Source organism: Bolinopsis microptera, chromosome 10 (genome assembly GCF_026151205.1).
Source record: "Bolinopsis microptera isolate Bmic1 chromosome 10, MBARI_Bmic_1.0, whole genome shotgun sequence".
Classification (NCBI taxonomy): Eukaryota; Metazoa; Ctenophora; class Tentaculata; order Lobata; family Bolinopsidae; genus Bolinopsis; species Bolinopsis microptera.
The window spans coordinates 10710663-10725604 of NC_087081.1; the positions used below are offsets into that span (position 1 = coordinate 10710663).

Genomic DNA, 14942 nt, shown 5'->3' on the forward strand with positions numbered 1-14942 from the left:
TTGGAGTCTGGAGTTAGCATCTAATATTGATTACTATATTGATATTCTGTATATCTATAATTACAGTTAACCTTATTCTAGTATGTACAATAATTCTAGCACGAGACATACAGACAGAGTACTTCCAGCGACTATCTACACAGGTATTGTACAATTTCTAACCAAATCTTACAGAGTCAATAACACGTGCTACCCTCGTGACAATCCAGCCAATCAGATAATAGTTCCTGCAGCCTGGTGATTCTCCTACTTTCTCAGCTCACCTTATTGCAGAATACACTAAAATACAGGTGAGATTAGTCATATGGACACGTTCATAAAAAGGTGGCACTAGAGATTGATTTTTCACTGCCAAAATTGTGTGAAGCATTTTAAAATACTTGTATCTCAATGAGTATGCTATGAAAGTTAACCAAATTTTAATATGTGGTCCAAAAAGATTCAAATATCACATAATTAAGTCATTCATCTCTTTATATCTGTTAATTGTGCAGATATGAGCCAGAAATCACAAAATATTCATTTCTTGCACCTCTAATGATGAATTTACATTCTGTGAGTGTGTCCTGCTTCTCAATGTGATTATTGAACCTTTTTGAGATAGTTGAGTGTTAAAAGTGCAAAGTATCACCGGTTAAATGTGGAGTTACGATGCAATTATCACACACAGGGTTAATTCTGACTAAGTGTTTTAGAATGATGAATGTGATATGAATATCAACGGAACGATTGTAACAATGAACTCTATCAATCACAATTATATCATGCTAACTAATATTTAGAGAATTTAGATGGTTAAAAGTGCCATAATGAGTCAAAAATCACATAAATGAGCATGTATTGAAATTATGCTGTATCAGGGGAATGTATCACTTTTTGGCTCTATATCAGGTTGGTATTCATAGTAAATCTGCAGTAATTTTTTGTGACACTTGTTTATGGTCATGGAGAAGTTCGTTATTAGAGTATAGTGGAATCAATAATCACAAAAAACTGATTTTAAACTGAGTAAACTAGGCAAGTACTTTTACAGCTCAAGCCATGATAATTTTGTCGCCATAATGTGACAAATGAATCATATCAGTTACATATAATACTTAATCGGATTTTTGAAATGTGATTATCGATTCATTACCTTTACTTTCAAAATGTCATTACAACTTGAACATTACGTATGATTCAATTATCACACTTTAAAGGAAATTACATATTTGGTAGCCATATTGTTGTAACTAAATCTAGAGAGGACATATTTCTCTTGACTTAATATTAAGAAAACATGCTACTAGCATCTAGCATTGCTAGATGTAGAACTTTGTTCCACGATCACGAGGGATGGTGGACAGCTTGCGCTAGGTGCAACACTCTAGGTCACAAGATCATACATCAACATTCAACATTCAACATGGTTAGTATTGCAAGCTGTTGATACAACCGCGTGAGTATTTATAAGTATGGTTATTATTCTGACGACTAACTGAATTAGAGCGTGGTTCTGCTTTTAGTTCAATATGAAATCATAATGTGTCGAAATTCTTTCCTGATTCTATTTAATATACAATATTGTTCAGTGCCTCAAAAGTCAAGGTGTTGCACTGTGCTACATTACCTCACTTGTATCGTGTAGCTATTATACTACTACCTGCTGTTAAACTCGCTCAATCTGGAGAGGACTAATCAAGTGGTGGCAGAATACTTTGATCTCAAATACATTAATTGGTGGTGTTTTAAGTAATAATTATATCTAATAATGCAATGTTTAGATTCCATTTTCTAAGCTTCGGTCAGGTCTAGTTACCGCTGTACTACTAAACGGGCCTTGTACACACATTATTGACATAGTACGTCAATCCAAAGAACAGCAGCAATGTATGAAGTATCAAATAACAAGAAAATTGTGTTACTACTTACTACTAAAAATTCATTTTAGAATTTTTTTATCCCATGAGCTTATGACCGTCACAATAGCTCACGTTACTATTACTAGTTCATTTTGCTCCGCTCAAAATTGATCATAATTCACATTTTTTATCCTTTTTCCTTAGTACACCCCAACTTAAAATGTCAGCTTACTCTTTTGACTGTTTTCTGTTGTTCACGCGGTTTTGTTCTAACGGTATTACGAACGTTTTAAAAAATCATCACTGATCGAATATTCTTACAGAATTGTCACTATTTGAAAACTCCTCAAACTGAAAACTTTAATCACAACACAGACGTTTTATTTAGTGAATAAGAGTCTTTTTTAATCTACTCTCTTTATAATATTTAAATACTAAATTATGAATTATGAATTCTGTATGCGCTATTCCTGGTTCCTGATCGTCTTAGCTTTACTCTTTTGGACGACCTTCGGTTCAACAGGTACAATAAGTTCGATAAAGTAAATTTCATTCTAACAATATATTTTAAATTTAAAAATAAAGGATTAACGTTTGGCCACATGCAGTTTCAAGAGCAAATTTTGAGCTGTGAAAACAATGTAGATAGATTTGAAATATAAAAGTGTTAATACTTCATCTGATGAAGGTAGGGATCTGCCGGGACAACGACATAGAATTGACTGGGACGATCTGGAAGCTCACCCTGTAACATTCACGACGGATTCAGAAGTTGGAAGTGAAGATATCCTAACATTGGTTGTCTACAAGGAAAGGAATTTCCGAGTCATAGGAAACATATGGATATATTTCACTGATCCCCTCACATATTGCCTGTGGCGTTGCCTAACTACAAGTGCAACAGCATTGAAGCAATTTCCTGTGGATCTGCCAGCAGATTGCAGCAAGAGCTGGACCATATCAAGAACCTCAAATAACTTGAAGATCTCATGTAATGACATTGTAGTCTTGGAAAACATAACATTTGATGACTCATGTGCACTGAACCGGTCTCAACACATTGCAAAGATAGACTCTCCCGTCGTGCCAAAGTTAGACGGGAGAATTCCAAGCTGTGATTCTCTCCCTGATGTAGCTCATCTCCAAATAGTCCCTGGCACAAGGCTTCCTGTTTACTATGGAACAACAGTTTCAGTGCAGTGCGAAGAAGGATATACACTTCAGGGGATCTGATGTGTGAAGAGGAACGTCTGCTTGTCAAAGCTTGGGTAAGTGAACTTATATTTGCGAATTTGATCCCTAACAACTTGTTCCTCCGAGGACGTAAAATAATAATCATTTAAGTTTAATTTTTTGGGCTCCATGCTGTATGATGACTTGTTCCCACTTCCCAGGAAGAAAGTCATTAATCTAGCATTTTTTAATAGACAATTAAACTTTGATTAAAAACTCCTATCTCTATATTCAACAGATACCCTCAAAAACTCTGTAACTGTGGGGATGGAAAACACGGGGCCTACTGAGTTGGCTTCAATTGAGTTGGCCGGCTCTGATACGGTTACTGTCTATGGTAGGTTAACAGAGTGGAGAGCAGGTGTTGGTTTATACAATATACTTAAATTTAATATCTGACGAAAGATTCCAAAATACTTGGGAAGTATTTTGGAGTCTGGAGTTAGCATCTAATATTGATTACTATATTGATATTCTGTATATCTATAATTACAGTTAACCTTATTCTAGTATGTACAATAATTCTAGCACGAGACATACAGACAGAGTACTTCCAGCGACTATCTACACAGGTATTGTACAATTTCTAACCAAATCTTACAGAGTCAATAACACGTGCTACCCTCGTGACAATCCAGCCAATCAGATAATAGTTCCTGCAGCCTGGTGATTCTCCTACTTTCTCAGCTCACCTTATTGCAGAATACACTAAAATACAGGTGAGATTAGTCATATGGACACGTTCATAAAAAGGTGGCACTAGAGATTGATTTTTCACTGCCAAAATTGTGTGAAGCATTTTAAAATACTTGTATCTCAATGAGTATGCTATGAAAGTTAACCAAATTTTAATATGTGGTCCAAAAAGATTCAAATATCACATAATTAAGTCATTCATCTCTTTATATCTGTTAATTGTGCAGATATGAGCCAGAAATCACAAAATATTCATTTCTTGCACCTCTAATGATGAATTTACATTCTGTGAGTGTGTCCTGCTTCTCAATGTGATTATTGAACCTTTTTGAGATAGTTGAGTGTTAAAAGTGCAAAGTATCACCGGTTAAATGTGGAGTTACGATGCAATTATCACACACAGGGTTAATTCTGACTAAGTGTTTTAGAATGATGAATGTGATATGAATATCAACGGAACGATTGTAACAATGAACTCTATCAATCACAATTATATCATGCTAACTAATATTTAGAGAATTTAGATGGTTAAAAGTGCCATAATGAGTCAAAAATCACATAAATGAGCATGTATTGAAATGATGCTGTATCAGGGGAATGTATCACTTTTTGGCTCTATATCAGGTTGGTATTCATAGTAAATCTGCAGTAATTTGTTGTGACACTTGTTTATGGTCATGGAGAAGTTCGTTATTAGAGTATAGTGGAATCAATAATCACAAAAAACTGATTTTAAACTGAGTAAACTAGGCAAGTACTTTTACAGCTCAAGCCATGATAATTTTGTCGCCATAATGTGACAAATGAATCATATCAGTTACATATAATACTTAATCGGATTTTTGAAATGTGATTATCGATTCATTACCTTTACTTTCAAAATGTCATTACAACTTGAACATTACGTATGATTCAATTATCACACTTTAAAGGAAATTACATATTTGGTAGCCATATTGTTGTAACTAAATCTAGAGAGGACATATTTCTCTTGACTTAATATTAAGAAAACATGCTACTAGCATCTAGCATTGCTAGATGTAGAACTTTGTTCCACGATCACGAGGGATGGTGGACAGCTTGCGCTAGGTGCAACACTCTAGGTCACAAGATCATACATCAACATTCAACATTCAACATGGTTAGTATTGCAAGCTGTTGATACAACCGCGTGAGTATTTATAAGTATGGTTATTATTCTGACGACTAACTGAATTAGAGCGTGGTTCTGCTTTTAGTTCAATATGAAATCATAATGTGTCGAAATTCTTTCCTGATTCTATTTAATATACAATATTGTTCAGTGCCTCAAAAGTCAAGGTGTTGCACTGTGCTACATTACCTCACTTGTATCGTGTAGCTATTATACTACTACCTGCTGTTAAACTCGCTCAATCTGGAGAGGACTAATCAAGTGGTGGCAGAATACTTTGATCTCAAATACATTAATTGGTGGTGTTTTAAGTAATAATTATATCTAATAATGCAATGTTTAGATTCCATTTTCTAAGCTTCGGTCAGGTCTAGTTACCGCTGTACTACTAAACGGGCCTTGTACACACATTATTGACATAGTACGTCAATCCAAAGAACAGCAGCAATGTATGAAGTATCAAATAACAAGAAAATTGTGTTACTACTTACTACTAAAAATTCATTTTAGAATTTTTTTATCCCATGAGCTTATGACCGTCACAATAGCTCACGTTACTATTACTAGTTCATTTTGCTCCGCTCAAAATTGATCATAATTCACATTTTTTATCCTTTTTCCTTAGTACACCCCAACTTAAAATGTCAGCTTACTCTTTTGACTGTTTTCTGTTGTTCACGCGGTTTTGTTCTAACGGTATTACGAACGTTTTAAAAAATCATCACTGATCGAATATTCTTACAGAATTGTCACTATTTGAAAACTCCTCAAACTGAAAACTTTAATCACAACACAGACGTTTTATTTAGTGAATAAGAGTCTTTTTTAATCTACTCTCTTTATAATATTTAAATACTAAATTATGAATTATGAATTCTGTATGCGCTATTCCTGGTTCCTGATCGTCTTAGCTTTACTCTTTTGGACGACCTTCGGTTCAACAGGTACAATAAGTTCGATAAAGTAAATTTCATTCTAACAATATATTTTAAATTTAAAAAATAAAGGATTAACGTTTGGCCACATGCAGTTTCAAGAGCAAATTTTGAGCTGTGAAAACAATGTAGATAGATTTGAAATATAAAAGTGTTAATACTTCATCTGATGAAGGTAGGGATCTGCCGGGACAACGACATAGAATTGACTGGGACGATCTGGAAGCTCACCCTGTAACATTCACGACGGATTCAGAAGTTGGAAGTGAAGATATCCTAACATTGGTTGTCTACAAGGAAAGGAATTTCCGAGTCATAGGAAACATATGGATATATTTCACTGATCCCCTCACATATTGCCTGTGGCGTTGCCTAACTACAAGTGCAACAGCATTGAAGCAATTTCCTGTGGATCTGCCAGCAGATTGCAGCAAGAGCTGGACCATATCAAGAACCTCAAATAACTTGAAGATCTCATGTAATGACATTGTAGTCTTGGAAAACATAACATTTGATGACTCATGTGCACTGAACCGGTCTCAACACATTGCAAAGATAGACTCTCCCGTCGTGCCAAAGTTAGACGGGAGAATTCCAAGCTGTGATTCTCTCCCTGATGTAGCTCATCTCCAAATAGTCCCTGGCACAAGGCTTCCTGTTTACTATGGAACAACAGTTTCAGTGCAGTGCGAAGAAGGATATACACTTCAGGGGATCTGATGTGTGAAGAGGAACGTCTGCTTGTCAAAGCTTGGGTAAGTGAACTTATATTTGCGAATTTGATCCCTAACAACTTGTTCCTCCGAGGACGTAAAATAATAATCATTTAAGTTTAATTTTTTGGGCTCCATGCTGTATGATGACTTGTTCCCACTTCCCAGGAAGAAAGTCATTAATCTAGCATTTTTTAATAGACAATTAAACTTTGATTAAAAACTCCTATCTCTATATTCAACAGATACCCTCAAAAACTCTGTAACTGTGGGGATGGAAAACACGGGGCCTACTGAGTTGGCTTCAATTGAGTTGGCCGGCTCTGATACGGTTACTGTCTATGGTAGGTTAACAGAGTGGAGAGCAGGTGTTGGTTTATACAATATACTTAAATTTAATATCTGACGAAAGATTCCAAAATACTTGGGAAGTATTTTGGAGTCTGGAGTTAGCATCTAATATTGATTACTATATTGATATTCTGTATATCTATAATTACAGTTAACCTTATTCTAGTATGTACAATAATTCTAGCACGAGACATACAGACAGAGTACTTCCAGCGACTATCTACACAGGTATTGTACAATTTCTAACCAAATCTTACAGAGTCAATAACACGTGCTACCCTCGTGACAATCCAGCCAATCAGATAATAGTTCCTGCAGCCTGGTGATTCTCCTACTTTCTCAGCTCACCTTATTGCAGAATACACTAAAATACAGGTGAGATTAGTCATATATGCATAGGTTGAAATTTTTGTTCTAGTAGCTTCTACCTTTATTATTCAGTGCGAAGAAAGAGAAATTGTGATATTTTTAGATAATATTTCACAATTCTAGACGAGATTTTCCCCAAATTCAGGCGATCAGCTGTTAAAACGTCACAATATAGAGAGGAAGCAACGTGAGAGAAGTGCTCAACTACTCTGTAGAACACGGGGTCTACTTCTTGGATATGTTCCAATACTGTTACTATCTATGGTAGGTAAATGTGACCAGTAGAACGGTTGGAAATGTTTATTTTACAGTCAATTTCAACAGTCGAATTTAGAGTGATAGAAGAGCAAAATTTAAATTCCAAACCTAAAATTTGATCAGATTACTTAAATTATATTTGGTTTTTTAATTATAATCATCAAACCAATTACTCACTGATATTAAATAATTAATTAATTAGTTACTCACTAATATGGTCAATAGCCCCAGCACAGAACTGCCCATAGAACTTCTTAGCTCCCAATCTCCGCAGGTCGTCAATAGTAAAGGGCCATAAGTGGAGAATGTTGTTCCTTGTTGCTGAGGATCTCTTCTCAATCACGTGGGTCTCACCACCTGTAATGGTGTGGTTAGTAATTAGTAATTAGCAATTAGTAATTAGTTATTAGTTATTAGTAACTGGTTCATGTGATTGTAAAATGTTGTAATTCTTATTTCTGTTTTTCGTTATAAATATTCAGTTTTAGTGAGGACGTTGCTGTTATGCGGTGATTTCATGCTACGAAATTAATTGTCATATTCATACACTGAATATATTTGCGAACTTGTGATTTTATTCTAATTTGTCAAGCTGTTTGAACTTCGAAGCCTGCTCAAACTAGTGTTCATGTTTACACATTAGTTGTTTTAGTAGTTGAGTAGCTGTAGGTTATCGTGACCACACACCAGGTTATGATATTATGAGAGTTAGTGTTTAAATAAAGAGAGTTTGCCAGGATTCTGAAACCCCTCATTTTGCAACGGGCTTACTCCACAGTCTATATAATTTATATTAGTGTATTGCTCACTTCATACGAATATCATTGTTACATGGGGCGAGCTAGTGGACCCAGCCATAAAACTAAGCATTACAAAATATCGTAATATCAAACTGCTACACAACGCAAACTAAACATACTAAAATAACAAAGCTTATCTCACCCAGAAAAGCACACTCAATAGCCATCCTAAGTCCAATAGGTCCGGCCCCAATAACCAATGTCCTCCTCCCCTCCGACAGTACATTTCCCTGGTACACCACGTGGTCAACACGCTCGTCTAGAATCTTCCAGATAGACTGAGCGCGCCAGGATCTGAGGCTCTGTTTCAGTTTGTGGTAGAGGTTTATAGAGCGGGTGGAGGAGAGGTCTGAACCACATTCTTGTAATACCTGCAGTACATTCCTGGTTAAAGGACTTTTAGATGATTACCAGAACTTGACACAATTATATAGTACAGTAAATTCACTGCGGAGTTTGGGGTAAAGAAAACATCCGCGGTAAATCAGCGTCCGCAGTAAATCGGGGTTTTGTTTGTTGTTAAGCCCTATTTGGGGAAAGGAAATGTAATATGAACTAAGGCTCTGAAGAGTGAAGAGTGTCCCTATATAATAATAATAACACACTTCACAGTATCATATCAGACTGTGAGCTCTCTCTCTCTATTGCCAGTGTGTAGACTAGTAGGTATCAGTGTCTAGTAGGTAGCACAGTGTCTAGTAGGTAGCACAGTGTCTAGTAATCTAGACTGTAGGTATCGCAACTAGGGTGACTTGAAGGAAAACTACAGAAATCTACATTGTAAGTTTGTATTCCTGGCCGTAACTACGAGATTCTAGTTAGCAGAAAATCTGCTGCGTTAAAGTGCATCAGCTTCCTGCAAGTAGTCACAAAATAAGAAGTAAATTAATTGACTCACGTGTTGTTTTATTTCATTGAAGTATTCGAAAACGTCCTCTTGATTTTTAGCAGCGACGAAGCAATCAAAAAGCTGGTCAGGAGTCTGGACTACCATTCAGTGGCGTTACCAGTCACGTGCTCAAGTTACCAGTCACGTGCTCAAGTTACCAGTCACGTGATGTCCATATAAGGAGTTGCCATATGATCAGTGTCATGTTACATTCCGGTGGCATTCTATAAGAGTAATCGTCAGTTTTACGTTTTAGTAGCATTATGTTATTGTGTTATCATGTCGTTAGTAAGTAACTGATTGTTGGATATGGAATGTAACAAAACTAAACTTACTACAGGAACCTAATTACACCTGATTAGCCTAGTTATAACAATTAGTTTCAAGGTTTAAGCGATGAGGGGATCATACAACGTGTGAAAATCAGTCACGCTCAACTTTCAATAGAGAAATCACTAGCGAGGAATGCTAATAAGAGACATTCCTTGGTACGCTACGTTACAGTATACTTTGTCATTGTGCTGTTCGGAATTTCTATGTAGAATAATTGTAAGCCATTAAAAGTTAAGAAACTAGATAAATTTGGCACACGTTGACATTAGGCAGAGTTTGGAATATATCGTCAGCAAGCAACGACATTGCCCAAATAATTATTTGCGGTCATAAAAATCATAAGTATAAACCATCCGAACACCACGATTAAATATACTAATTTGAAGCGGTGGTAACAGTTTTTAAAAATGTATAACAATCTCCATCTGACCACTTTCTTGATCCAACAAGGGAGAGACAAGTACTTATTGAAATGAACAGCGATCATTATGCAGTCCATATAAACAAAGTTTGCCAAAAGAATGACAAAGGACATTTATAAGATTCCACGCGCATCTTATAGTTAAGAGAGTGTTTTAACACATTCCCTAACAAGTCATATTAATACTGTGTTCAGAGCATGCGGCACTTGTTAATCATATGAAGGTATATAATTTGTTAACATTTTTATGATTTGTTAACATTTTTCCTGAATAACTGTCAAAGGAGTAATCTTAGCCCGTGAAAGGTATCGTTTGAAGACAAAATGATAATATATGATAGTTTTAGCGGTACTACACCTACACGCATACATACGATACCTTAAATATAGCAGCAGATCATTAACATGTACAAGATGTAAACTTAATGATGATAGAGTACCTAATCTAATATGCAGTAAAACTCAGAACTTGTTACTTGAAAATAATCTGGATTCAGTCAATAAAAGCAAATAAATTAAGATAAAACCACCTAATTAAACTAATAAACTTATCCCTCAAGTTTTCTCCGTTTAGCTCCAGTCTCCTCCAGCTGCTCCCAAATATCCTCCCCCTCCTCCTTCTCCTTAATCCGCTCGTTAGTAAACACTACACAGTTCATCTTATTCTTCAAATAGAACTTGTTTTCTATTTCTTTAGTAAGAGTATTGTGCACTCTCAGGAACCTATCTAGACCTACACTCGCTAGGAACGGTTCCTTGGAATGTAGAGCCAGAGACCGGACACTTCCGACTGCTCCTTTAAACTTGTTAACTTCTGTTGTATTTCTGTAATCTATTCGACCAATGTCTCCTTTACCGTTACCCATGTAGCAGTGAGTATCATTAGCAGTCATGGACAGTATGGGGAGTTCACCCCAGGATTTATCAAGGATTGGACGTCGCTTGACACGTGTATCGTACTGTCGGTACTGATGGTAATGAGTTCCTACACTCAGGATATTACTGTCTGAAGGTTGTGAAGCTATTGATCTGATCCAAACTGGGACTCTGATGTCCAGAGTGTCCCTGGGAACATTTTTGGATGTGAACACTGGTTTCTGAGTTTCTATATCCCATACTTTTAACTCATTCTCTTTACCACCACTAATTATCTTACCATCATGGGACTTCACACAACATTCTATACTTTCTCCTATTTTGAACTTTGCTGCAACTTCTTCATCACGCCAAACGTATACCTGCCCGTTTTTAGCAACAGACAAAAGCTGCTCACCAATATCAAATGCGGTGAGCAATTCTCCTTCCATATCATATTGATTAACGTATATATTTTGAGACATATCAAATACGTTGATAAGATCTGATTTGAGAGTACAGTAGAGCTCCTGGCCATTCTCTGAGGAAGTTAGGGAAACTATTTCATTCTTTTTTGATATCTCATCGTAGGTAACAACAGTGTTCTGCTCTGTTTTTAGGCAAACCCCCCGTATGGAGCCAAGGTCTGTAGCAACCCATAGATTCGTCATATCTGCCTGCAATTATTTTACATTTAAGCAATTTATTAGTGGACAAAATTTGGTTAACTTCAAGAACAGTATTTCATAAATACATTGTTTTACAAGAATTTGATTTATTTACAAAAATCTTTTTAGCAATAAAACACAAGGTCCATAATATAGTTACATCAAATAAATTAGGCAATGATTGTGACAAAATATAATACAAAGGGGGCGGGGGAGGGGCGTAATCACAAGTAAATTCCTGATTCACTTTTTGCCCTTCACATTTTTGTTAGGAGGATTTCTTTGAGCAAAAAATTTAGCAGCTGTATCAACAAATTCAGATTGAAAAACTGCAAAGGTCTCAGGGTCAGACAAATCTATGAAATATGGGCACTCTTGGCCAGGAGCCCCCACCTTCTGTTTCAATCCACTACCACCTTTAATATGCTGTTCAAATATACTGGAACTGTATGAGAAGTCGTCTGAAAAGTCGCATGCTGAATTAAGTATTTGGTTCAAGTCAAACTTAGCTTCAAATCCTACCATGAACGCGTCGATTGCACTACTGCCAGTTCCAACTGGTCTTACAAATTCAACACTTTCTGCATTCACTGTATTAGTCTTTACATTGTAATCTTCTGGATTACAAATCACATTCTTGAAATCAGACAGTGCAGTCAATAGTAGGGGGTGAGCTTGGCTATCGTTAATATGTCTCTCAAATTGAGCCTCTGTAGAAGCTTTACGATCTAAAAACAAGAAATCGGAAATAGACTCTGGTATTTTCCCCTGTTTTAAAATATTCACATACTCCTGAACTTCTTTCTCTTTCTTTGTCTGTTTATGTTTCATTCTCTTTGATGGTGTTTTTGGTTGTTCCCCAGTTTTGGTTGTTTGCTGTTTTTGAAAATCTAAACCTGAAGGTTCATCAGCATTTCCTAGACCATGAGGATTAGATTCCTGAGTTTGTGTTTCCTCCACTTCTTCCTCATCATCACCCTGGCCCTGTTCTGTTATATTATCATCAATTGCACCTAATGCCTCTCGAATTCTCTTTTCTCGCACATAGCTACTTTTTCTGATGGAAGCTTCCTCGTTTGATTCACAGAGTTCTGACCCAAGGATAACTTTTATATCTCTTGTACCATTTTGAAGATAGATTCGTTTCTTTCTGTACCCATATCGATCAAGTATCCGTAGAGGCTTAATAAAGTGCTCAAAACGCTTTTTTATCTCTTCTGTGGTGAATTTAGACATTGAACCATGAAGAATAACCCATTCACATCTTAACTTGAGGTCATTCCCGAACCAACGAACTAAATATTCTTCTTCTGATCGTAGAAATCGATCTCTAGCCCATCCAATAGTTAATTTCCAATATGTTTTTATTTCTTGTTCCATTTTTGCAAAAACCTCTTTTTCGAGAGAAACTTTTACAGAATTCAAATCCCTTCGAAGGTTTTTGTTTAACTGAATTTTGAGGTTAGCATTTCCTTGAATTTTAAGTGATTTTTGCCATTTTTGGAACTCGTTAAACACCATCCTACAAACATTTTTTTTGGCAAGTTTAAGAATTCTGGAAGATCTGATGTCAGCTCGATATTGCTCCCAGGATACAATTTTCATCCCAAATGTACTCGGATTGATCAATCCTTCTGACCAACGATAATTACTCAGAGCTTTTAGCTTTGCATTTGGCTCATCTTGAATTTCCTCATAAAATGAGCAGCTAGGGGGATCCATCACATCTGGCTGCAAAATAGTTTAGTCAGAAAACAAAAGACATATAAAGATGACATTTGCACTATGAAACCAGTTTCATAATTATTTATTGACTACAAGCACAACATACATTCAATTGTAAAAATATTTGTCTGATGAAAGAATTTCTTGAGACCAATTTTGTTGTATCATTGATTATTGATGATTGATTAATGTAATTGATGTAATTACTTCTGATATATTACAAATTTTAAGCAAACACAAAAATATTCAATTTAAAAGTAAATTATTATATGTACCAATGCAGAAATTACATCAATAAAAGTAAACATCCATTTCCACAATAACCCCTCTGTCCACTCCTCTGATTTATGCATTAATTGTAATTTGTAAAAATAACTGTTTATAAACTGACACTGCATATAAAAGCTGAAACTTACTGCACATAATCTGGTGGGTAAGGGTTTTACAAACATAGTAAAAAAACAATATTAGAAAATTAGCTTTAAGAACCATATTATATACGAAAGTAATTATATATAACAAAACTCAAATATTCAACCTACATGCCAGAATTCATAGATCAAATTTTTTAAATTTAGAAAATCAAAATTTTATGAACCATACAATACATGTCCTTTAAATGTAAAGAAATCAACTTCTTATTGTTAATTTATTCGATCTTTCTCACTTTCTTTGCTTTGAGTTGTTCATTTCCAGCATATTCCTTAGTTGATAAATCTTTAACTCCGTGAATAGAACTGTGCAGCCCATATACTATGCAGTAGAGAGCCAGCAAGAAACTTACAACACCACTTAAAAACATCTCCTTCCTCCAGGGTTTAGTGAGCCTGTAAAATAGAGGATATACCCATATTCCAGTAGCGTAGCGAATATAGTAGAGCCATGAAACATAGCATCCAGCATACGTCATACAGAGTGCAAAACCATCGTTAAAAGTAAGGAACTGATGATTGAAAGCAGCCAGTTCCACCAGAGCAATTACTCCAAGTAGTGTGTGCATCATGTGGCCATATGTCTGGGGGATCAGCAGATCCAGGTGCACAGGCCATATCAGCTCCCTGTTGAAGAAGTACAGACCCCAGAAAGCACCAACAACAAGCAGCGCTGCAGGACAAACCACAGCTCCAAACATACTGTCCAGGAAAGACTTTATCTTCTTATTCATTGACTCAGGGAGGACGTGGCAGAAAAGTGCATCTTGTAGAAAAGCTCCAATGAAATACCAGCAGTTTAGCATGCAGGTGATAAATGTTAGTGTCTTCCAGCGACCAGCATATGTCTCATAATTTGGATGCTTGATATCCCAAATTGAGGCATAAAGGATGAAATAAGTGTGGTAAGCACCAAGCGCTAAACGCAGAATACCACGAATGGCTTCATTTGACATCATACACTGCCCTGTTGAAAGTTCAGAATTAAATAATCTCAGTATATTCTAAGAATCAAAGTGGTAAGGTGGTTTCAAAAGTCGAATGAACTTCTCCTCTCAAATAGATTTTTGCACAGTGCATTAGCATAGACAAATATAGATGTGCCTTGTGGTTGCACCACATTGATAATTATTCCACAAAATTTGTACTTAATGAAAAAAAAATCGGTCAAACAAAAATGTCACCAATTTGTGACATTAACAGCATAAGTAGAATAAAACAATTTGAAACCTAATACACAATATGGCTGTCACACACATTTTATTTTATTG

General features: G+C 35.9%; 2 protein-coding genes across 6 annotated transcripts in view; both read right to left on the reverse strand.

Annotated features, from left to right (window-relative positions):
- LOC134822278 (uncharacterized) overlaps positions 1 to 9475 on the reverse strand; it is a 56105-nt gene extending 46630 nt beyond the window's left edge. For 3 of the 5 annotated variants that reach the window (XM_063833184.1, XM_063833183.1, XM_063833181.1), the window contains exons 1-3: positions 9248 to 9464; positions 8492 to 8720; positions 7760 to 7906 (exon numbers count right to left, since the gene is read on the reverse strand). In XM_063833184.1, coding sequence (XP_063689254.1) covers positions 7760 to 7906; positions 8492 to 8720; positions 9248 to 9343 — 472 coding nt within the window. In that variant the 5' untranslated portion in view covers positions 9344 to 9464. Of the gene's footprint in view, positions 1 to 7759; positions 7907 to 8491; positions 8721 to 9247 lie in introns of all 5 variants that reach the window. The other 2 variants (XM_063833186.1, XM_063833182.1) reach the window with 1 other exon arrangement.
- Positions 9476 to 9846: 371 nt separating this feature from the next.
- LOC134822280 (WD repeat-containing protein 74-like) lies at positions 9847 to 11580 on the reverse strand. The gene has a single exon (XM_063833188.1). It carries the CDS (start codon positions 11516 to 11518, stop codon positions 10541 to 10543), a length of 978 nt encoding a protein of 325 aa, XP_063689258.1. The 5' UTR covers positions 11519 to 11580; the 3' UTR covers positions 9847 to 10540.
- Between the last annotated feature and the right edge of the window lie 3362 nt (positions 11581 to 14942).

Bases quoted from the DNA above. Each gene is read 5' to 3' on its own strand.
- LOC134822280 (XM_063833188.1), bottom strand. From the start codon at position 11,518: ATGACGAATCTATGGGTTGCTACAGACCTTGGCTCCATACGGGGGGTT.